This window comes from Protomyctophum bolini (assembly GCF_963924005.1).
Source record: "Protomyctophum bolini genome assembly, chromosome: 11".
NCBI classification, from domain to species: domain Eukaryota; kingdom Metazoa; phylum Chordata; class Actinopteri; order Myctophiformes; family Myctophidae; genus Protomyctophum; species Protomyctophum bolini.
Window position 1 is genome coordinate 40,973,512 of NC_137872.1, and position 23,926 is coordinate 40,997,437.

The 23,926-nt window shown below is 42.9% G+C and overlaps 1 protein-coding gene and 1 long non-coding RNA gene across 2 annotated transcripts; one reads left to right on the forward strand and one right to left on the reverse strand.

Annotated features, from left to right (window-relative positions):
• Positions 1–5,550: 5,550 nt before the first annotated feature.
• On the reverse strand, positions 5,551–23,701 carry LOC308323508 (uncharacterized protein). Its single transcript, XM_080775236.1, has 5 exons — positions 23,403–23,701; positions 21,286–22,133; positions 20,526–21,132; positions 17,352–17,627; positions 5,551–8,658 (listed from the first exon to the last, which is right to left on the reverse strand). Exons 1-5 carry the CDS (start codon positions 23,650–23,652, stop codon positions 6,284–6,286), a joined length of 4,356 nt encoding a protein of 1,451 aa, XP_080631362.1. The 5' UTR covers positions 23,653–23,701; the 3' UTR covers positions 5,551–6,283.
• Positions 11,664–12,880, forward strand: LOC308324484. The gene is made up of 3 exons (XR_013964919.1): positions 11,664–11,777; positions 12,287–12,341; positions 12,841–12,880. It is a non-coding gene; the product is annotated as an uncharacterized lncRNA (long non-coding RNA).
• Positions 23,702–23,926: the final 225 nt, after the last annotated feature.

Genomic DNA, 23,926 nt, shown 5'->3' on the forward strand with positions numbered 1-23,926 from the left:
CTCCCTCTGGTGTTGTGGGTGTGGACTTCGTTTACATTAAGGAAGTATTTAGACAGGTACATGGGTATCTTGGTGGTGTATCGAATCTTGTGGACCAGACCCATTGCAAGATGCTGTACTCTGTCGTCGACCCTAAGCCATCCCAGCCTGTCAAAGTGGGCAGGGGTGAGGTGGGTTCGGGGGGTGAGGCCAAGTAGGAGCCTGACCAGTTTGTTTTGGGAGGTCTGGAGCCTTGTTTTAAGGGCCTTTGAGGTGCTGTGGTACCAGGAGGTGGATGCATAGTCAAAGAAACCTTGTACGAGGGCTCCTGTTAAGGTCTTCAAGGTGTTTTTGTCGACCAGTGAGGAGATCCTGTAGAGGAATCTTGTTCTTTGATTGACTTTTTTGATTACGTTGGTGGCCATCTTATCACCGGAAAGATTGGCCTCCAGGATGGAACCTAGGTAGGTAATTTTATCCTTCCGTGTGATAATATCGTCACCCACTCTAACCAAGAAGCCATCTGCCTTTTTGAGATTACTATTTGATCCGAAGAGAATGGATTCAGTTTTTCCCAGGTGTAAGGATAGTTTGTTATCAGCGAGCCATGTGCAGATTCTACCGAGTTCAGAGCTGATAGAGCAGAGCTCACAACGTGCGCGCGTGCGCGTGTGTGTGTAGCACTAGACTGTGGTCCCTACTCCACACACAGGGCTCAGAGTCAGTGCTTGTTATAAACGTCTTTGCGTGCGTGCGTTGCTGACCCGCTGTCGGTATTGGGATTTTTTTATAGGGGTTTCTTGTGACCCTACCATTAACATCCTATTGCAGACAAAAATGTCAAACTTTCCTTTTGCTTTATGTAGCATGTGACATGTCAAACTAGGGGGTTTTCATGATTCTGAATCCATTCCAATCATTAGTTTTGCACAAAATACACTCCTTGGGCTAAAAACAGCCATATAGCCTGACGCCTATGGCTGTCAAAGTTTGGAAAGTTTTACATTTTTGCCTGTTATAGGATGTTAATGGATCACAAGAAACCCCAAATAAAAACAGTATGTATATAGAAAATATTTTAGGCCAATAAAAAAAGAAGCAAAAGAAGCCTGTCGGCTGCCGGACTATTGCAAATGTGGGTGGTTTGCGGTTGTAGTAAATGACTAGTAACATGTTATTGTTCTGCCTATTCCCCATCGGAAAAACATTTTGTGCCAGGGACCTCCATACGCTTCCAAAATAGGCCTAGTCCACATTTCCCTTTTTTTTTTTCTCAAGATATTTTTGAAAATAGCAGATCTAACTCTTGTGAGCTTGTAGATCAGCTATTTTCAAATAGCCGCTGCGTATAGGTTTAATAAAGTGCGTATATGTGGCCTACTACAGTCTCTTCTTTTGGGCTTGTTTTGGTAGACCTGGTTGCTTATTTCTCTCTCTCTCTCTCTCGCTCAGGGTCCTAGGAGCCCCCACTCCAAAGCCAGCATGGCGTGATGCGGGGCGACTCTCTCCTTGGGCTTCTTAAGTACTTTTACTTAAGTACTGTACTTATATTTTGAGGTATTTGTACTTTACTTGAGTATTGCCAATTTCCAGTACTGTTTCTTCTACTCCACTACATCTCAGAGCCAATATTTGTACTTTTACTGCACTCTGAGGGCTTTAAATCATTTTCTACAAAACCGGGATCAGACTATAAATCCTCCTAATAAATGTATTGCTGACCTATATTCACCTTTGTAATGGAGTACAACAATTTCTGCTTCGACAGGGATTTTTATTTGCAAACCTCAGGTGTCAGTAGGCCTATGGGGACTATTTGTGCGCCTAAATATGCCAACCTTTTCATGGGTTATTTTGAGGAGAACTTTGTCTTTAACCCTGATAAGAACGTGCACCTCCCACGAATTCTGAAATATTATAGATTAATTGATGACATTTTGTATTTTCCAGGGTAATCTAGATGAGTTAAACAACTTTGTTGAACTACTTAATAGTTTTAAGAGTCACCCGATGTTCACCTGTGAGTCCAGCCAGGAAAAACTACATTCTTTGGATATATGGGTCTATATTGACAATGGTGGCTTATCTAACCCAAAGTGTGATTTACAGCATGAAGAATAAATTAGGCTTGCCCATTTTCAAATCAACAAAGGATCTTTACTGGTGTGTTTGGTATATTTAAAACACACTTAACAAAGTTAACTGGTATAGACATATCCATACGTAGAAAAGGGTTATATTCAAACTCCTCCACTAGATGGCACTGTGGGCTTGTCATCGTCATCTCTGGCCTGCAGTCACAGGGGGAGACATACAGTACACGTCATAGTATAATGTAACATAGACACGTTAATACATGCAACATATAGTCTCCAGTCAAAACAGTGATTTTACAATATCAATTATTGGGGTCCATGGGCTAAAAAATGTAGATGTGAAAGTCCTCGAGATGAAAAAGTTTGAGAACAGACTGGTTGTAAAGCTCACCCTGGCCCAACTCAGCATCTACCTCCTCTTCTCATTGTCCGGCTCCACCAGCAGGGCGAACGGCAGGTACTTGATTGATTGATTGAAATATTTATTAAAGGTCCGCTGACATGCCCCGAAATTAATATGGGTGGTACAGCACATCACGTGGTCTGACTGAAAACAGTTTGAAACAGTTTGAAACGGGGCTACGGCGCTAGCAACAAGTGGCTATAGGTCAGGCTAGCGTTTTTGACGGTACATTTAGCGTCATATTGGCTATAAATGTAATTGAATTTTTTTTCGCCAGAAATGCTTAGTTTGAATGCAATTGAGGTTGGCGTGGGGTTTTTTAGGGGAACTGCAGCACAAGCGCAAATTTTGGACTGGAGTCCCATGTTCCCCCGGTCGCCAACACCCCTGTCTGCCCGCTCTGAGACCTCTCAGCGCGACAGTCGCGACTACGGACGGTCTGCTGTTGTCTGGCCGCTGTGAGAGCAGCGCGACTACTGTTCTTTTCCCCTCTCAGCCGCAGGCTGACATGTACACCCTCGCTCTCACTCTGTAATACCGTAGTTAGTTACCACAACATTGTTCAAGTGAACTATAGTGTGTTTATGTTTGTATTCATTGTAATAATAAATATCGCTATGCCGAGGCATAGTCTTGCGGACGAGATCATGAGCCTCTACGGGGGACTGGGCATGTGTGTACACACACACACACACATGCAATGGCACGGAATCTCTTCCCCGCTGTCATGCACTATAGCCACGGCTAAAAGTTGTGTGTCTGTGTGTGTGTGTGTGCGTACACACATGCCCAGTTCAATGCGGGGACCTGACCAGAGACTATACGTCCGTCCGTCCGTCCGTCCGTCCGTCCGTCCGTCCGTCCGTCCGTCCGTGTGTGTGCAGCCTGCATCTGAGACGGGCTAGACTATGTTGTCATGCGGAGCGACGCGGCGATAAATAAAATAATCATAGCGATATTGATTATTACAATGAACAAGCATAAACACACAGTTCACCTGAACAATGTTGCGAAAAAATAATTTTTTTAATGAGACTTTCACCCAGTATTCAAGCTAAATGTGACACCAAAATAGTAGCATAAGTTGCTATGCTACCACGGCCACCAAGCCCGGCGAGCCCGCATAGAAGTCGTTGGGGAAAGCTTTCGCCACTCTGACGTCAGAATCATGATAGCATTGTTTGATAGCAGTTATTAGCTCCCGAGGGGCGTGTCAGTCTTCCTTTAACAGTTTGCGGAATTACAGTAGGCCTACATTTCAAGCACAAACTCAATACAAAGAATTAGTGTTAACTGTGAGTGGACGACCCAATTAACCATTGCACTTGTTTTACAAGAGGGTCCACCTTGTTCAATTCATCAAAACATTTAGAGACGTACAAATAGACACTTCTATATAGTCAAAGAACACGGTGTACTCATGTCCACATAACCTGCAAAGAGAACGACACACGCTGCAATTAATACCCATCAATGTTGATTTTGTCGACTAAAACTAAGACGAAAAATGTTTGTCGACTACCTTTTTTCACTGACGAAAACTACATGGAAACTAAGCTATGATGACTAAAACTAAATATACTGAAGATTTTCTAAAAAAAAACCTAAAATGTTAGGAAGGGGACTAGTGGACAAGAGATCCAGTATAGGCCTATAAGTCATTTTACACTTGGTTGCATGCTGACAATTTTCAGCAAGTGTAAAAACAGTCATTTACGACGGCATCGAGGCCTGCCAGAATACATTTCAGTCGACTAAATCAACTGTAGATTTAGTCGCCTAAAATCTTATGACATTTAGTCGACTAAAACTAGACCAACACTAAAACATTCCGGGTGACTAAAATGAGACTAAAACTACGCAAGAGACTATGACTAAAACGTGCCGCCAAAAACAACACTGCTTTCAATACCCATGTCCACAGAACACCTTCTGCAAGAAGAGACAGATCACTTTCATAATTGTGTGGTGGTTGTTGTTGCACAATCTCAAGGCACACCTGGACACTGGTTTAACCTCCGGCATTAAAATCACTTGGAGCAAGTGGTCCTCAAAGTGGGGACGAGGGACCCTCTGGGGTTCCCAGAAATATTGCTTATATCATCAAAATCAGTTTAACCAATTTGGTTTTTTTACTAAAAAATGTGAACAATTTGGAATAATTTTGAAAGGTCCTCTCCTGGGGGTCTGTGTCAAAATACATGTACATTTGGGGGTCCTCTACATTGTGCTTCAACTTTTGTAATTAGAGGGGCTTCTCCAAAGAGAGACGATGAAACCCCCTCATTCAGTGAGTCTTGTGTTTGCTCAACAGCACGCTGACCGACTCTGTCCTCATGTGAACTCTGATATCTGAGGTCATGGTGGCAGCCAGGCTGCTGTTAACCATTCACGGTGTCCGCGCGAACCGTGTGTGCATGCGCATCCAGGCAGGCGCATGCACGACCCGCATGCTCTCTGACTCTGTGGTGTGCGCCTACTGTCTATCTGGGAGAACATGGAGAAGACACACATGTGCGATAGCCTATTTTAAGTAAATCCCTTTATTCTAATGAGACTACTTTTGTTTGTATTATTAATAACTAAATGTGCACTAATGTCAGCAATATGCGATCGCAAAGAATTAACGTCAACGTTTCACACAATACATTACAAGGAAGAATAAACATTGTATTGCGCCAGCAGTGGCTGTCTAAGATTTTTTGGTACAAGTGGTGGATAATAAAATAAACTTTAACTTAGTTAAAACAACCTAGAGACAACAGGGCTCGTTTTCCTTGCAGATCATCTCACACCGTCACTGAAATGTTTTCACAAATAAGATGATCGCTACATCATCGAGCAGAAAACCCACTGCATTTTAGCCGAGCCAGAAACGTCCAACATATTGGTCATGGATTGATAATCAGTGTTGCAAAAGGTATTCACACGTTTTAATATCAATACTGCAATGTAGAAATACTGGTAAGTAGTAAAAGTCCGGAATTCCAAATTAATTTTAGACCAGGACTTTTATTGGCATCAAAACAGGCCTTTTGTACAGGAAACTGTACTCATGCAGCAGAATGTCCCATTTCACAACTTTTCAAATTTCTAAAATTAACAAAAATTAGGTTGAGCAGACGTGATTCCGATATGTGCTGTGACTTGAACCCAATAAATTGCAATCAAAAGAATATTAAAGAGGGACATTTTTAAATAGCCAATAACAAGCACACAATGTGACAGTTACGAAGACAAAGTACTCTCATAAAAAAAAAAGATATATATATACGACATTAATTCAAGGTTGTACTTTGTTACATTACAATACATCAATATATACATGCTGTGCATGTTTTCCAAAGTTAGGTGAACTTTGTGTGAACAATCATATGCACAACAAATGTATCTTAGGAAGGTCCAATTTGACCACACTAGCGCGAGAAGAAGGCAAAGGTGTGTGTGAGTGTGTGTGGTGTCAGGTGTGTGTGGTGTCTCGTGTGTGTGTGTTTCACTCTAGTTTTTTATCAGTTCGTTCATGTATCTTGATTGTTCAGAGAAAGAAGCTTTTCGCATGTTTTCCCTGTAGTAGCAAAGTTTTTTGTCTATTTCCAGTGGCTTTGAGACTGCGAAACAGTTTTCCATGCTGCAGCAACAGTCGTTTGGGACGGCTTTAATCCTGCATGATTCCTCGAGCTTTGATTGACACAGCGTTCATCGTACAGGGCTTGGATGGGGGAGAGCACATCTGCTGAAGTGTTCTGCTACATTAACTACTTTAATATACTTCATCATATCATACTAAAATAGCTGATCAACAAGCTCACAACGCACGCTCGAGGTCACACAACTCAGCAGTGATTCCTCTGTCATACTCTGGATGAAGATAAAATCCAAAATGGAGGTTTTGGGTGAATGTGGTGTGGACTGTGTGGAGGAGCGTCATGGTGTCAGACACATTGTAGAAGGACAGAGTACCTGCACTGTGGTCCAGGTACACTCCTACTCTGGAGGACACAGGGACCCGGCATGAGATGGGAGTTCTAGAGCCTCTGTGCACGATTCCGAAACCGTTGGAACAACACCCTAAAGCCCACGACCGATCATTGAATCCAAATCCACTTTTCCAAACTAACCCTTTTCTGAGGATATCTTTATATGAAACTGCTACAGCAACGAGTCCAACAACGAGTGCACTCCACTTTACCTCAGAGTACCAGCGTCCACTCAGACCCTCTCTACTCAGAACCTGATAACATTCAGTGAATCTCTCTGGGTGATCAGGGTATGATTGTGGTTCAATCATATGCATTACTTTTCTGTTCCCTTTCGACAGAGACAGGTATACATGTGCCGTGTTTGGATCCAGTGTGATTGGACGTGAATATTGTAAGAACTCAGCTCTGGTCTTGGGTTCTGGTGATGTAGACAGTGAAACATCCATTCTGCTCACCGTCTCTGAGATGTTTGTCCCTTCCCCTGTGAGACTGTCCTCTAGTTTGTCTCTCATATTGGACTCGGCCACAGTCTCATCTTCAACGTATCTCTGGTCGCTGAGATACACCCAGTCATCGTTGCTGACTGGTGTAGATTCAAGAGAGCAGCAACGCTCTCGGACTTGGAATTGGAATTCCTCTGTGAATGAGAGCTGCTCCAGGTCACACAACTCGGCAGTGTCTCCAGGTGATGAATAAAGCCAAAGTCCAGCATGGAGGTTTTGGGTGAACGTGGTGTGGACTGTGTGAAGGAGCGTCATGGTGTCATCAGACACGCTGTAGAAGGACAGAGTACCTGCACTGTGGTCCAAGTACACTCCTACTCTGGAGTACACATAGCGCACTGGGATGTCAGTTCCAATACCTCCGTGTATGAAACTATAACCTTGTTTGGTACATCCTAAAGACCACGATTTGTCATTGGATCCAAATCCACATTCACCATCACCTGTTCTGCTGATGTCTTCATGTGAGACTGCTATACGGCCACAGTATCCACTCAACTCTACCTCCCAGTAACAGCGTCCTGTCAGAGCCTCTCTACTCAGCACCTGCCACACTCCAGTAAATCTCTCCGAGTGATCAGTATGTAATTGTGGTTTGTCCATCACTGTTACTTTTCTGTTCCCTTTAGACAAAGACAGGCATTGATTTGCGGTGTTTGGATCCAGTGTGATCGGACGTGAATATTGTAAGAACTCAGCTCTGGTCTTGGGTTCTGGTGCTGTTGACGGTAAAACATCCACTCTGTTCACTGTCTCTGAGACATTTGTCCCTTCCTCTGTATAAATGTCCTCTAGTTCGTCAGCTATGATCTTCGGTTCTTGTCCTGTTGACAGTAAAACATCCACTCTTTTCACTGTCTCTGAGACGTTTGCACCGTCCTCTGTAAGAATGTCCTCTAGTTTCTCCTTCATCTTAGACATGGCCACAGTCACATCTTCAAAGTATCTCAGAGGACGGACATTGCTGCTGACTGGGTGTGTAGATTCACTGATCGTTGAGAGGGATGAGGTGTAATGCTGTAGAAAATGGATGTGATCTTCTGTGAGTGAGAGCTGCTCCAGCTCAGCATGTGTCCTCCTCAGTTCAGTGACCTCCTGCTCCACACACCTCCTCAGTTCTTCAGCACGACTCACTTCAAATTTCTGCTGATCTCTGATGAGCTCCCTCACCTCAGATCGTCTTTTCTCCATGGAAGAGATGAGCTCAGTAAAGATGGTGTCACTGTCATCCACTGCTCTGTCAGCACAGTGGTTGATGGACTCCAACTCCTGGTGAAGCACCTTCACGTCTTTCTCTCTCTCCTGGATTCTCTGCTGGATGTTCTGCTGACTCGTATGGAGCTCTTTCTGTCTCTCAGTCCGTTCTGCTGCAGCTGAGGTCGTATCGTGACCTTTGTGTTCTTCCACGGAGCACAGAGAACAGATACACTGCTGATCGGTCCGACAGAAAAGCTCACTCACCCTGTTGTGACGAGAGCATATGTTCTCCTGAAGCTCACCAGAGGCTTTGACCAACTTGTGTTTCTTAAAGGCAGGAGACTGATAGTGAGGCTGGATATGAGTGTCACAGTAAGAAACCAGACACTGAAGACAAGTCTTCACAGCTTTCAGTGTCCACCCAGTGCAGACATCACAGGCCACATCTCCAGGTCCAGCATAGAAGCTCCAGCTTAGCTCAGGAGGTGCAGCTTGGAGTCCTGTTGAAAGATTGATCGACATGTATTTATGAATTTGATAAAATGTATTTCATTTGTATGTGCCTGTACCCTCATATTTGGTAACCTAATTGAGCCAGCATGACTTGGCTTCCTAGTAACTATTGTTTTTGTTACCGTCTATCTGCCTTACCACCATTCTGTGTTATATACAGTTACATGCAGGAAAAAGCTTTGGCATGGTGCTGGGCACGGGGGGGGGGGGACCTTCTTTGCCGAAATTTTTGATTAATTAATTAAGATTCATTTATATTATTGCTCTTGTATTGCTATTGGAGACACTAGGGGGGCACTAGGCAGACACTGGGGAGGCACTGGGCAGACACTGGGGAGGCACTGGGCAGACACTGGGGGAGGCACTGCACTGGGCAGACAATGGGTGAGGCACTGGGCAGACACTCATGGGGGAGGCACTGGGGAGGCATCGCATGGGGAGGCACTGGGGGGGCGTCACGATAATATTTTTCACAATATTTTAAACACAATTTTATTTTCCAGACAAATGACAGATTTAAAAATTTCATGATTTATCTCCCCCCCAAGCTTTTCACATGTTTTATTTAATTAGGCTACATTACAAAAGTAGCATTACTTTTCATGTAAAATTACCTCATTTCTGTGCAACAACTACAGGTATAAACATGCTTTCTTGTTTAGAACCTAGCTCGAGTTAACAAACTTAACATGTAAAAGAAAATCTTTCTTTGATGGAATCTTAGGACCTATTTGACAGTGCAGAAACATAATTGCCTTCCTTGATGTATTAATAATAAGCATCAACGACCATCAACTGGGTACAGACACTCTGCTAGCCGCAATTTGCAACTCTAGATTTTTTTATAATGGGATGAATCTAGTTGCAAATACCCTCCATTGACTCCCAACTCATCCAATTTGCGTTTGCGATCTGCTTGCCTTAAACGACGTTAAACTCACCAACATTGCAGCTGTAGTCCAAGCTTGAATTATCCAGCTCTTCCATAAAAATCCAACGTAGACACAAGCTACTTTCTGTCAAGAGTGCGCATTTGCGCATTTGCACATAATGCAGGAGGCAGCAGCGCGACCCCTTAATAAAAACGAGCGCTTCCAAACTCCAACATTTCTTCTTCTTGACAGAAAGTAGCTCATAACATGTCTACAGGGGAATTTTATGAAAAACAAGCTCGGCAGATTGAAAGAGGATAATTCAAGCTTGGACTACAGCTGCAATGTTGGTGAGTTTAACGTAGTTTAAGACAAGCATATCGCAAACATAAATTTGATGAGTTGGGAGTCAATGGAGGGTATTGCAAATCTAGATTCATCCCATTATTTAAAAAATCACACCTGTGTGAACTGAGTGGTACAACTCTCTCTCCCCCCCCTCCTCCCTCTCTCTCTCTCTCTGCAGGCCTCTACTACTGAAAGTGATTGCCCCACAAGTCAGAACCCAATGGTACTGAAGTTTCTGACATTTTTGAGACCCAGTAGCCATGGGGTCCTATTCCACCTCTACCCTGCCACCTGGTACGCGGACATAAATAAACATAAATACCATGGATACGTTGTTTCTGTGCCGTTTGAGGGCTTCTGTTCGTGTGAGTTATTCTGAATGTGTGAACTATAAGTACATATAAATACCGCTGCGAATTCTCCTGTGCTTTGTTTGACCGATCTGGGGCCTATTTCACGAAACTTGGATTAGAGATTAAGCCAGGCTTTAACACATATCCTGGCTTAATATATCCTGGATCAGTGCTTAACCGGTTTCATGAAAGCTGGTTGATCTTGCCAGATTAACTTAACCAGTTAACCTGGATATGTTGAGGCTTGATTCGGTTTCATGAAAGTGATGCTACATAAATTACCATGGAAACTTATGCTTTGGACTTAGCCTGCTCCGGACCAGGCTAACAGCCAGGTTTAACCTAATCCTGATGTCTTTACTGTTCATTAAGCAGTCAAACTGATCACAAACCAATGATGTTTTCCAGATTTATTCAATTATTATGGGTTTATGTTGCCTTATTTGTATCGGTCTGCATTAAAGGACTAATTTAAGCACTATATAAAATCAAATAACCAAAATATATAGGCTGCACAACATCATGACAGCTTGTGAGCTTGTAGATCAGCTGCTTTTGGTGAATGTTCCCCATGAATAGGTTTGCTGTCGTGCAAGTGCACGGTTAAGAAGAATTATTATATTATATTTTTTTTAAATTTTTTTGTAAAAGTGAAAACCACTAAATATTACCATTACTCATTGTTTTACAACATATTACCATTATGACGTTTCACCCATAGTCCTACATACTTACACCTAGAAACCCCATTCAAACCTATTTAGGTTCATCCTACGGTGGACATGTGTGCCTGAAAAGGAATCTTTGAAATGTTTCATAGTTTTAGAAATAGTGCTTTCAAATTTGAGACATTTATAGGCAGATAGTGGCACTTCAAAAAATCACTTTCCCCTAGAAAGTCCATTCACACTTTGTAAAATTCAGCTTACTGTGGAAACACATGCTGGAACTTTTTACTTTGAAATGTTTTGTAGTTTCTGAGTTATTTAACTTAAACGCCCAATGCATTCTCAATGGCAATAGCACAAACTTCGGCATGCTAAATGAACCCATGAACCTCACCAGTCTGGCCCCTGTCTGGAAAACAACCCCCTTGCTCGCAGGAGCAGAAACTAGGGGAGGGCGAGTTTTCCACACAACAGCCAATTGTGTAAAAAATTCGGTCCCGCGATTGGCTTTCTCCGTGCCCTCCCCCGCAGCGGATTAGCCTGGGCCCCAGTCTATCATTCTCGCCAGCCAGTCGGCTCGAGTGGACATTCCACGCAATATGCATCTCCTCCCGTCTCCTCCCAGCTATTTTTCCACCTCCCGTCTCCTCCCAGCTATTTTTCCACCGGGGGGGGGGGGGGGGGGGGCATTAAATGAATAGTCTAATCTCTAATGGTCTGTTTAGCTTTTATGTTTTGGATCAACCTCGCGTCGCTTTCTAACTATTGTTTTGGATAAGAAGATGCTGGCCTAGTAGTATTCTCATTTCTCACTGCCTGTGGAAGGAAGTATGGAGAGCAGCAGCAGCAGCAACACGTAAAAGAGGTAACGTCACTCACAACGTAATATTTATATTGCACAATTATTGTATTCTATCTTTGGCCAAAGAGCCTAAAGGGAGGCAATGCTAACGCCCGATTAGCATGTTAGCATCGTCTATTTAACCAAGCATGCTGATAAAGAATAGAAGACCTTGCAATACAAACTATTTTAATGCCCAGATGTCTTTTGAGTTATAGTCGATGGGTTTTTAGACCCAGCTTGGCATTGGATACTTGTGTAGACTATACTGTACTACAGTACTAGTACTGACTGACTTGTTGTTGTTGTTACTGCTATTGAATAGCTGACAGAGCTGTCCTATCAGCATATTGTGTCATAATAATGTATACATGTTAAATTGTATAGATACATCTACGGGCTTGTAGGTGTTTTCAGAAAATGTAATAACAATAATCTAATAAATCACACATCGTGAGCTTGTAGATTTGCCATTTTTGAATAATAACAGCTGTTTGTTTGTGTGTGTGTGTGTGTGTGTGTGTGTGTGTCAGAGGATCACATATCTACATGGACCAATTCAAGTGGTGCTGGTGGGAGTGTTGTACTGTAAGTAGCTTTTATTATTACCATGTTTAGGCCAGTGGTTCCCAAACCTTTTCATTTCAAGGACCCCCAAATTGACACTAATTAGCCCCATTTGAAAAGATATGCCAGGGACCCCCATAAGATAATATTTTTACTGCTCTAGCAATGATTCTCAACCCGTTTAATTTCAAGGACTCCCAGTTTGACATGCATTATTAGTCTACGGACCCCCATTTAATGGCATTTATATCTCTGGGACCACCAATTTATATTGTAAAATCAATGTTAATGTAAATCTGAGAGTGTACAAACGTTTGTACACTCTCAGAGTTACAGACACCCCCCTGGAACTCTTGAGAACTTTGGGGAACCACTGGTTTAGCTGATTGTGTTGTCTTTCAAAGGTTCAAATTTATACTAAAGGTGTGTGTGTGTGTGTGTGTGTGTGTGTGTGTGTGTGTGTGTGTGTGTGTGTGTGTGTGTGTGTGTGTGTGTGTGTGTGTGTGTGTTAATACTCCAGCCTGGTGGTCATGGTCCCTGCCGCCTGCTCGCTGTTCCCTCAGAGATGGTAAGTAGTCTGAGAATACTTTGATTCCCTCACATGCAGGGAGTGTTACAGGGGATGAAATCACGCTTTTGGACAAAAATAGCTGATCTACAAGCTCACAACGCGTCGCAGCGTGACGCGTTGTGAGCTCGTAGATCAGCTGTGACGCGTTGTGAGCTTGTAGATCAGCTATGCAGTGTAACGACATGGCATTTTCATTTCTTTCACCATAGTAACTCTTCTAATGTCTCTCTCCACCCCACAGCTCCTGGAGCCAGAGTTGAGAGACTCCATCGTGTCTCGGTACGGAGAGAGTGTCCAACAAGTCTACTTCAACAAAGGCCTCTGATTGGCTCCATCAGCCTTATGTCTGCCCTCTGCATGCCAAACCTCATGGAAATGCTCCTTTCTTTGTTTTTAATTGTTGGGAGAATGAAATTGTTACATCTTTTTCCTTTTTCTATATAGACATACTGTATATTAACGCCATTTACAAATCCACAGATACTTTTCATCATGACTCTTTTTTATCCCTTCAACTTACATGCTTTGGCTGTACACATGTCATTATAAGTTGTAGGCTACAGATGTGTTGTCAAAAAATCTGTAGGCCTAATAAATAAAGAGTGAGTTACATTTTGAAAACTAAAGATGGCAGAGATTTACTCTCTCTTCCTGGTGAAAGTAGAGGTTTATAGCTTTAATTTGCTATATAGTATGCCTCTGTCACTATAAAAGAGAATATTCTATGGGCATAACAAAAGTGTGCTTCAAAAAAAATAAATGACTCCAAAAGCATTTTTAAAGATTCCTGTTAAGCTTGAAACTGAGCAGGTATAAAACTGCCTGTATCTACAGAATGCAACATGCTACGAACACAATTTTATTTTCTGGTTAAAGAGGAAAGGCTCCTCTTTCAATTGGTATATTCCGTGACATGTTCACATTATTACAGAAATATGCTATGGGTATATGAATGTGACTGGTCAAAAACGAGAGACTTGAAGTGCTAGACTGAAAAGTACTAGACTCATTCAAATTTGCTACATTTTGAAAACTAAAGATGGCAGAGATTTACTCTCTCTTCCTGGTGAAAGTAGAGGTTTATAGCTTTCATTTGCTATATAGTATGCCTCTGTCACTATAAAAGAGAATATTCTATGGGCATAACAGTGTAATATACAACAATGGCGATTTATTTGTTCATGAAAAAAAAGCCAGCTTGTAAGAACACACTCAAGTGATGATTGTGAACAAATTGAAGTTATACGGGTATGTAAAAAGCTTTATAGAAAAAGATGTAGGCCTATCATGTTGCATTATTAACATTGCATGCATTCAAAGTGGGGTCCAGGGATCATGGTTCATTTAGGGGGTTCTGGATTGACCCTTACAAGTCAAAGGATACTGCTACACTCTCCTGGGGTCACTGCCGCCCTGTGTGCTACTGCCACTGCCTATGACAAATGCCACCTCTACCATCACCAGACCTGTGCTCACTCTCTCAGCATCTACAGTAAACCCAGGTATTGCTGGCCCTGCCACACAACTCCTAAATCGACACAACGCATAATGCCTGCTGGCTCTGCCACACGACACATAATGCCTGCCCCTGTTGGCCCATCCACACAGTCCATAATAGCTGCCAGTCAGGCAACTCCAGGCATTGCTGGGCCACCTACATCAGCCCCTCTTTGGCTCTTTGGCCTATACAACACCTGGTGCTCAAACTGTTGCCAGATTATTAAATGATAAAGAAAGAGCAACACTTGTGAAAATACCCGATCTACAAGTTCACAACGAGCTTGTAGATTGGCTATTTTCACAATATTGCCACAATTCAAATGAAATGGCAAATATGAAAAGTCAAATGAGATAAGAGAAATGCTTTATAACCATCAGATAATGAACGCATTTAAGTGAAAATATAATGCATTAGCATTTACATGTGTGGTCATTCTATGACAGAATGAAAAAGCAAATAACATAGTATGTGGCCCTTCCACACTGCACATAATGCCTGCTAGTGAGACAAACCCTGAGACAAACCCTGCTGATACCACCACAGCAGATCACCAAACAGGTGATCTGCAAGCTCACAACACATCACACTGCAACACATTATGAACTTAAAGATCTTATATTCTTCTGAATGTCATAACTGTGTTATGCCCAACATTCGCATGTAATACACCATGTAATTCCCTTTGACCTCATGGGGTCATTTGGGAGTCACCAAGCTAGATGTGACTGAAATGCCCCTGACCAATGAGTAGTGGTCAGGGTGGGCTATATGGGGGGGACCCCTTAACTTAGGCGTTTCGCCAATAGCGTGCAGGAGGGATTACCCTCCAATACGCCTCAATCCCGCGAGCAGGTAGCTCCCTCAGAGGAGGGAGTTATGGCCAAATATCACAATGCGACAATATCATTATGCTTACAATATTAAGAATTCTGTTTTAAGTTAATAGTAGTGGTAAAATGTAAACTATATTTTTGGGGTAGTTAATCATTCAGTCTATCCACTATTGAGAGTATGTTCTCTCTTTAATTACAGCAGCAGTATTTATTTTAGAAGCTTAAATCCTTGTATCAGTTGGTCTTGAATAGATTAGTAAAGATAATGAGATATACAGAAGGGGGCTGTAATGCAACTATTAAGGATGCAAACTGCCTTAATACCCCATGAAGAAGAAGGATCAGTAAATCTTTGATCCACAGAATGGGTCTAGAGACAACAAGCCAGACTGTCTATTAAGCCAGGCTTGCTGATCCCGGCTCGCCAAATCCGCCAATTCTGAGCCTCGCTTGGCTTTAGTGGAACGGAATAAACCAGGCTGTAAAGATCAGGATTTAAAAAGCCTGGTTTTGGCCTATATCCTGGATTAGTTAATCCAAGATTCGTGAAATAGGCCCCTGGTCGCTTTGATTCTTCTCTTCCTACCTTGTTTATTGACACCTCATTGTACCGCCTATCTGGCTAGCTAGTGGCTATAGCTATGACAGAGCAGATCAGAGGCAGGAACGTAGCCACGCACAAGGCAACCGCACAGCGGGAGGCGGTACAATAAACGGTAAATAAACAAGGAAGGAAGAGAGGAATCAAAGCTTCCAAATCGGTCAAACATAGATTAAAAATACTTAACGGCTTCCGCGGCACAGGATAATTCGCAGCGGTGTACGTTGTAAACTAGAGTTCACACATTCAGAAGCCCTAAAACGAACAGAAGTCCTCAAACATCACAGAAACCACGTTACCGAAGGTATTTATGTCCGCGTTCCATCATTTCCATACGAAAACACATCACCACACAGGGACCCTACGGGTCAGCCCGGTTCGGTTCGGATTGGGCTGACGCAGGGGGTTCCGAGAGGGGCTATGAAAGTGACTGAATGGAGTCTCCGTCTCATTTCTCTCCAAAATCACTTGAATATGATGGAATATGATTAAAGCTCACATTTCATATCACACACACACACACACACAATGATTCACTAGCCCACCCTAAAAAATAAAAAGATTTTTCTTTTCAGCTCTTAGCATGGCACTGTTTAATTCAAGCATGGCGGCGGCGCCATGAAAATAACATTGTGCAGGAAACCTAAGCATATTGATTCCCCTCAAGATAGCCCGCTACATAGCCCCTCTCGGAACCCTACATAAAGCTTTTATGAAATTTGATGGGCGCTTTATACGTAGGGTTCCTGGTCATGCTAAGATTTTTCAATGCGATTGTTGGAACGCGGATATACACAAACTCATCGTTTAGTCGATCGGCGCGGTATTACGACGCTTTTTATTGTGTTTGTTTACGGATGTGCGAACTATAAGTACCTTACATACCTCTGATAAAATCTCCTGTGTCGCGGAAGCCGTTAAGTATTTTTAATCCATGTTTGATTAAAAATGTCGCTTTGATTTCTTCTTGTTTATTTACCGTTTATTGTACCGCCTCCCGATGTGCGGTTGGCTTTGCGGGCTACGTCCCTGCCTCTGATCTGCTCCGTCATAGCTGTAGCACCACTAGCTAGCCAGATAGGCGGTACAATGAGGTGTCAATAAACAAGGTAGGAAGAAGCGACATTTTTAATCAATCATGGATTAAAAATACTTAACGGCTTCCGCGACACAGGAGATGTGTCGGTATGGTATGTAAGGTACTTATAGTTCGCACATTCGTATGTCAATACATGAATAAACATGGTAAAAGCGCGCAGAAGTCCGTCTCATGGCGTGTTTACATTGTATTTGTTTGTGCGTAACTGGCGACAGCCCAGCGTGAAGCAGGACCCAATGGGTAAAGTAAACAAAGTATCAGAAACTTTACTACATTCGGGTTCTGCTTGCGGGGCTACCCGCTACACTGCCTTGTTAGCCTTTTATATTCTTGTAATAAAACGTTCCATCTCTTTATTGGTTTATAAATTATATGTGACAGACAGACCGTGAACTGTATATACAAGATAACTTTAATTAGTCTCACCGGTCTTCTTCAGGCTCTCCACCACATCAGCCAACATGGTGTTTTTCTTCAGAACAGGTTTTGGGACGAAGCTGTGTCTGCATTGTGGACACGAGAACCTTCCTCTCTGATCGTCCTGGTTCCAGAATCTCTCGATACACCTCCTGCAGTAGCTGTGTCCACAGGGAACAGTCACTGGATCCTTCAGTAGATCCAGACAGATAGAACAACACAACTGTTCCCGGTCCAGTTGAACTCCCTGCTGCGCCATTATTTTCAGTACGTCCGTCTGACTGACTGAAAGAGTTTGGTTGCGTTTAGTGATGTGTCGGTCACGAGCGACTCGTTCATAAGAAAACGCAACTTGAGTTTTCTTAGGCTTCGTACAGACATCAGACGAACCTTAGAGTAGGCTATAAGAGACGAACATGCTCTGTCGTGTCCGTGTTTCATGGCCGCCTCATTTTCCAATGTAAGACAAGTCACGTGGTTTGACAAACAGTTGTGTGTGATGGGGGGAGGGGGGCAATCAAAGCCACAGATATCACAGGACAAGGAAATGGGAGGTTCTTCTTGGTTTTGTGTGTGCGTGTGCGTGTGTGTGTGTGTGTGTGTGTGGGGGGGGGGGGTTCAATGATCCACTGTTGAAACTTGAGTCAGTAGGCTACTTTTGTTTTTCTGTTCCGTCTATGAAATAAAACACTGTTTTTCTCTCTCCAAATAAGTCTATTAAAACTGAAATACAACCGAGAAAAGAGGGGAAAGGAAAAAAGGCACACTGATCTGATCTGAACACACACACACACACACACGCACACTAAACACACACACACACACACACACACTAAACGGGCCAATGGCAGCTCACAGCACTAAACTCCGCCCCTGCACAAACTCACATTGTATGGACATCATACATTATACATAGTCAGTTTGAAATAAAAGCTGATAGAGCAGAGCTCACAACAGCAGCAAAGACAGAAAATATCAGTAGAGGACAAGCAGTAAGCACAGCAGCACAGCTTACAACAAATACATAAAACACACACACACACACACACACACACACAGCTCTGAACTCGGTAGAATCTGCACCTGGCTCGCTGATAACAAACTATCCTTACACCTGGGAAAAACTGAATCCATTCTCTTCGGATCAAATAGTAATCTCAGCAAGGCAGATGGCTTCTTGGTTAGAGTGGGTGACAACATTATCACACGAAAAGATGAAATTACCTACCTAGGTTCCATCCTGGAGGCCAATCTTTCCGGTGATAAAATGGCCACCAACGTAATCAAAACAGTCAACTGGTCAACGAAAACACCTTGAAGACCTTAACAGGAGCCCTCGTACAAGGTTTCTTTGACTATGCATCCACCTCTTGGTACCACAGCACCTCAAAGGCCCTTAAAACAAGGCTCCAGACCTCCCAAAACAAACTGGTCAGGCTCCTACTTGGCCTCACCCCCCGAACCCACCTCACCCCTGCCCACTTTGACAGGCTGGGATGGCTTAGGGTCGACGACAGAGTACAGCATCTTGCAATGGGTCTGGTCCACAAGATTCGATACACCACTAAGATACCCATGTACCTGTCTAAATACTTCCTTAATGTAAACGAAGTCCACACCCACAACACCAGAGGGAGTACAACAAACCATGTACAACTCAGATTCGGCACAAACAAGGGACTAAATTATTTTCGCTCCTATGCCACCAAAATGTGGAACGCCCTACCAACAGTCATTAAGACATGTGAATCCCTTGACTCCTTCAAAACCGCTCTCAAAAGGCACCTACGGATGGCTGCAATTCGAAACTGGCCTCTGTAAAATCTGAATCCCCCCGCCCCTTTCCCCTCACTTATATGTATCCTTTCCCCTTTTGCTTCCTATATGATGAATTCCTGTTCTGTTCTTTAACTACATAGAAGTGTCTATTTGTATGTCTCTAAATGTTTTGATGAATTGAACAATGTGGACCCTGTTGTAAACAAGTGTAAAGCTTTATTGGGTCGTCCACTGAGTTAACAGTCTTTGTATTGAGTTTGTGCTTGAAATGTACTGTAATTCTACAAACTGTTAATTAATATTTCAATCAATCAATCAAACACACACACACACACACACACACACACACACACACACACATACACACACACACACACACACACACACACACACACACACACACACACACACACACACACACACATAGGCCTACAGGATATTATTAGTTCTAGTTTGTGTGCATCTTTTCTGTGGTTGTTTGTTTATGTATTGTTTGTTCAATGTTAAGTGTAACAAAAATTTGGTTATATGTCTGAGCAGAAGTGATTCCGGTAATATATGATGTGCTGTGACTTTAACCTAATGAATTGCATTTAAAAAATATACAGTATATTAATGAGGGACTTTTTAAAATAGTCGATAATAAAGCATACAACGCCTCTCTGTTGTGCTCCACAGTAGTGACAGATATGACGACAAAGTACTCTCATAAAACAATAGACATTTATTCAAGGTTCAAGGTTGTACTTTATTGTTACATCATTATGTACATGTTTTCACAAAGTTAAAAAAAAAGAGTCTATTTCCAGTAGCTTTGAGACTTCGAAACCGTTTTCCATGCTGCAGCAACTCAAATAGTCTGCGGTTGGGATGGCTTGAATCCTTCATGATTCCTCAAGCTTTGATTAAAACAGCTTTGAAAGATTTCATCGTACAGGGTTTGGATGGGGGGGGGGAGAGCGCATCTGCTGATGCGTCCGGCTGTCCGCACAACCCTCTGCAATGCTTTGCCGTTTAGGTCGGCGCAGTTTCCATAGGCTACTCTACATTCTCATATTCTAATTCTGCTAATATTATCATGTTGGTTACCGTTTATGAAATTAAAAATGAATTATGAAAATAAAGAATCTGGAAAAAGGTAATCGATATTTCACATGGAATATCAATTCCATAAAATGGTGATGACATCACAAGAGAAATGGTGCCAAGAGTGTGTATGAATATACAAGAGAACAAAATGATATTGTTAAAATAGATTATTAACCACTTTATGGCCCTATATATATTATAGATCATCATGCAGCGGCTAAAGTAGCTGATCTACAAGCTCACAAAGCAGGCTGAGAGAACAAAAGCAATATAGAGGGTTGAAAACATTTGACGCGGGTGAGTAATTCTACTCACACAACTCAGCGGTGACTCCAGGTGCAAAAAGGGAAAATCCGACATGAAGGTTGTGTGTGAACGTGGTGTGGACTGTGTGAAGGAGTGCCATGGTGTCGTCAGACACGCTGTAGAAGGACAGTGTACCTGCACTGTGGTCCAGGTACACTCCTACTCTGGAGGACATGGGGCCTGGGATGTCAGTTACACGACCTCCGTGTATGGAAGCATACGTAATTCCGTTGATACACCGTAAGGCCCACGAGGTAGCATTGAATCCGAATCCAGATCCAGATCCATGAGAGACATCAAACGGATTTGTTCTGTTGATATCTTTATATGAAACTCCTATGTGAACAATGACTCCACTCCACTGTACCTCCCAGTACCACCGTCCGGTCACACCCTCTCTACTCAGAACCTGCCAAGCTCCAGTGAATCTTTCTGGGTGATCTGGATGTGGCTGTGGTTGGTTCATAAATGTATCCTGGTTCATAAATGTTACCTTTCTGTTCCCTTTCGACAGAGACAGGTATGCATGTGCTGTGTTTGGATCCAGTGTGATTGGACGTGAATATTGTAAGAACTCAGCTCTGGTCTTGGGTTCTGGTGGTGTTGAGAGTACTCCCTGTGCCTGGCCCATGCAAATCTTTTTTTTTTTCTTTTTTAATTTCGTCACTATGCTCACTGCCTGCTCTGAGACATTTGTCCCTTCCTCTGTATAAATGTCCTCTAGTTCGTCAGCTATGATCTTCGGTTCTTGTCCTGTTGACAGTAAAACATCCACTCTTGTCACTGTCTCTGAGATGTTTGTACCTTCCTCTGTAAGAATGTCCTCTAGTTTCTCCTTCATCTTAGACATGGCCACAGTCACATCTTCAAAGTATCTCAGAGGACGGACATTGCTGCTGACTGGGTGTGTAGATCCACTGATCGTTGAGAGGGATGAGGTGTAACGCTGTAGAAAACGGATGTGATCCTCTGTGAGTGAGAGCTGCTCCAGCTCAGCATGTCTCCTCCTCAGTTCAGTGACCTCCTGCTCCACACGCCTCCTCAGTTCTTCAGCACGACTCACTTCACTTTTCTGCTGATCTCTGATCAGCTCCCTCACCTCAGATCGTCTTCTCTCCATGGAAGAGATGAGCTCAGTAAAGATGGTGTCACTGTCACCCACTGCTCTGTCAGCACAGTGGTTGATGGACTCCACCTCCTGGTGAAGCATCTTCACGTCTCTCTCTCTCTCCTGGATTCTCTGCTGGATGTTCTGCTGACTCGTATGGAGCTCTTTCTGTCTCTCAGTCCGTTCTGCTGCAGCTGAGGTCGTATCGTGACCTTTGTGTTCTTCCACGGAGCACAGAGAACAGATACACTGCTGATCGGTCCGACAGAAAAGCTCACTCACCCTGTTGTGACGGGAGCATATGTTCTCCTGAAGCTCACCAGAGGCTTTGACCAGCTTGTGTTTCTTAAAGGCAGGAGACTGATAGTGAGGCTGGAGATGAGTGTCACAGTAAGAGACCAGACACTGAAGACAAGTCTTCACAGCTTTCAGTCTCCTCCCAGTGCAGACATCACAGGCTACATCTCCAGGTCCAGCGTAGAAGTGCTCAGGAGGTGCAGCTTGGAGTCCTGTTGATAAATTGATTGACATGTATTTATGAATTTGATAAAAATGTGTATGTTCGATATAGTACAGACTAATAGACAAGTGCGCTCTCGGTGTGCAACTGTGAATTTCCCAAACGAACCCCGTTTGAAAAAAGTAGCTGGGGCGCTCGGATAAAAATGCTTTTTATTAAACAACGCGGGATGCAGCAATGCTAATCGGCGATCGCTGTACCAGAAGATTTCTAACACCCGTGGCACATGTGGCTGTGGCGAGGACTTTGAAATTGGAATGTTTATGTACGTCGTTTGGACTGTAAATGTAGCGATTGCATAAAACAGGCTGCAGTTGCACCATGACTGTCATGATAAACATGTTTCAGGGCTAATCTTCCCCCAAAGCTTTTCACATTTATTGAATTAGGCTACATTGCAAAAGTAGCATTACTTTTCATGTAAAATGACCTAATTTCTGTGCAACAACTATAAACATGCTTTCTTGTTTAGAAGCTCGAGTTAACAAATTTAACATGTAAAAGCTTTCTTTGATGGCATCTTAGTATAGTAAGTAGACCTATTTGACAGTGCAGAAACATAATTGCCTCCCTTGATGTATTAATGAGCATCAACGACCATCACGTGGGTACAGACACATACAGCTCCCCTCTGCTAGCCGCAATTTGCAACTCTAGATGTTTTGGGATGAATCTAGAGTTGCAATACCCTCCATTGACTCCCAACTCATCCAATTTGCATTTGCGATCTGCTTGTCTTAAACGACGTTAAACTCACCAACATTGCAGCTGTAGTCCAAGCTTGAATTATCCTCTTTCAATCTGCCGAGCTTGTTTTTCATAAAAATCCACCGTAGAGCTACTTTCTGTCAAGAAATTCTGTGCAAATGATTATATTTCGAAGTGCTGGAGTTTGGAAGCGCTCGTCGTAAGTCACTGAACGGCCCTGCATGCCATCTGTTTTGCATTTGCACATAATGCAGGAGGCAGCAGCATGACCCCTTCTCCAACATTTCTTCTTCTTGACAGAAAGTAGCTCATAACATGTCTACGGGGGATTTTTATGAAAAACAATTCAAGCATGGCGGCGGTGCCATGCCAATAACATTGTGCAGGAAACCTAAGCATATTGTTTCCCCTCAAGATAGCCTGCTACACTGCCTTGTTAGCCTTTTATATTCTTGTAATAAGACGTTCCATCTCTTTATTGGTTTATAAATTATATCTGACAGACAGACAGTGAACTGTATTTACACAAGAGAACTTTAATTAGTCTCACCGGTCTTCTTCAGGCTCTCCACCACCTCAGCCAACATGGTGTTTTTCTTCAGAACAGGTTTTGGGATGAAGCTGTGTCTGCATTGTGGACACGTGAACCTTCCTCTCTGATCGTCCTGGTTCCAGAATCTCTCGATACACCTCCTGCAGTAGCTGTGTCCACAGGGAACAGTCACTGGATCCTTCAGTAGATCCAGACAGATAGAACAACACAACTGTTCCTGGTCCAGTTGAACTCCCTGCTGCGCCATTTCAGTACGTCCGTCTGACTGACTGAAAGAGTTTAGTTTGGTTGCGTTTTCTCAGACATTTCTGAGAACTTCTAAAGACAAAACACTGTTTTTATCTCTCCAAATATGTCAATAGATGGTATGTGCGTGACATCATCATCAAACCAGGAAGTTATGCAGGAACGCCTACTGAGTGGAAAAAACTACTTTCTGGCCTTGACAGCCCAGACATCCACATAGAAAAGTCCTATCTGATTGCATTAAACAACATTAAACAATGTTAAACTCACTTTGC

Coding starts and splice junctions, on each gene's coding strand:
- LOC308323508 (XM_080775236.1), bottom strand. CDS start 23,652: ATGGCGCAGCAGGGAGTTCAACTGGACCAGGAACAGTTGTGTTGTTCT. Junction 21,133..21,285: donor AGACAGTGACAAGAGTGGAT/GTTTTACTGTCA, acceptor GGCCAGGCACAG/GGAGTACTCTCAACACCACC. Junction 8,659..17,351: donor GGAGAGCCTGAAGAAGACCG/GTGAGACTAATT, acceptor ATCTTTCAACAG/GACTCCAAGCTGCACCTCCT.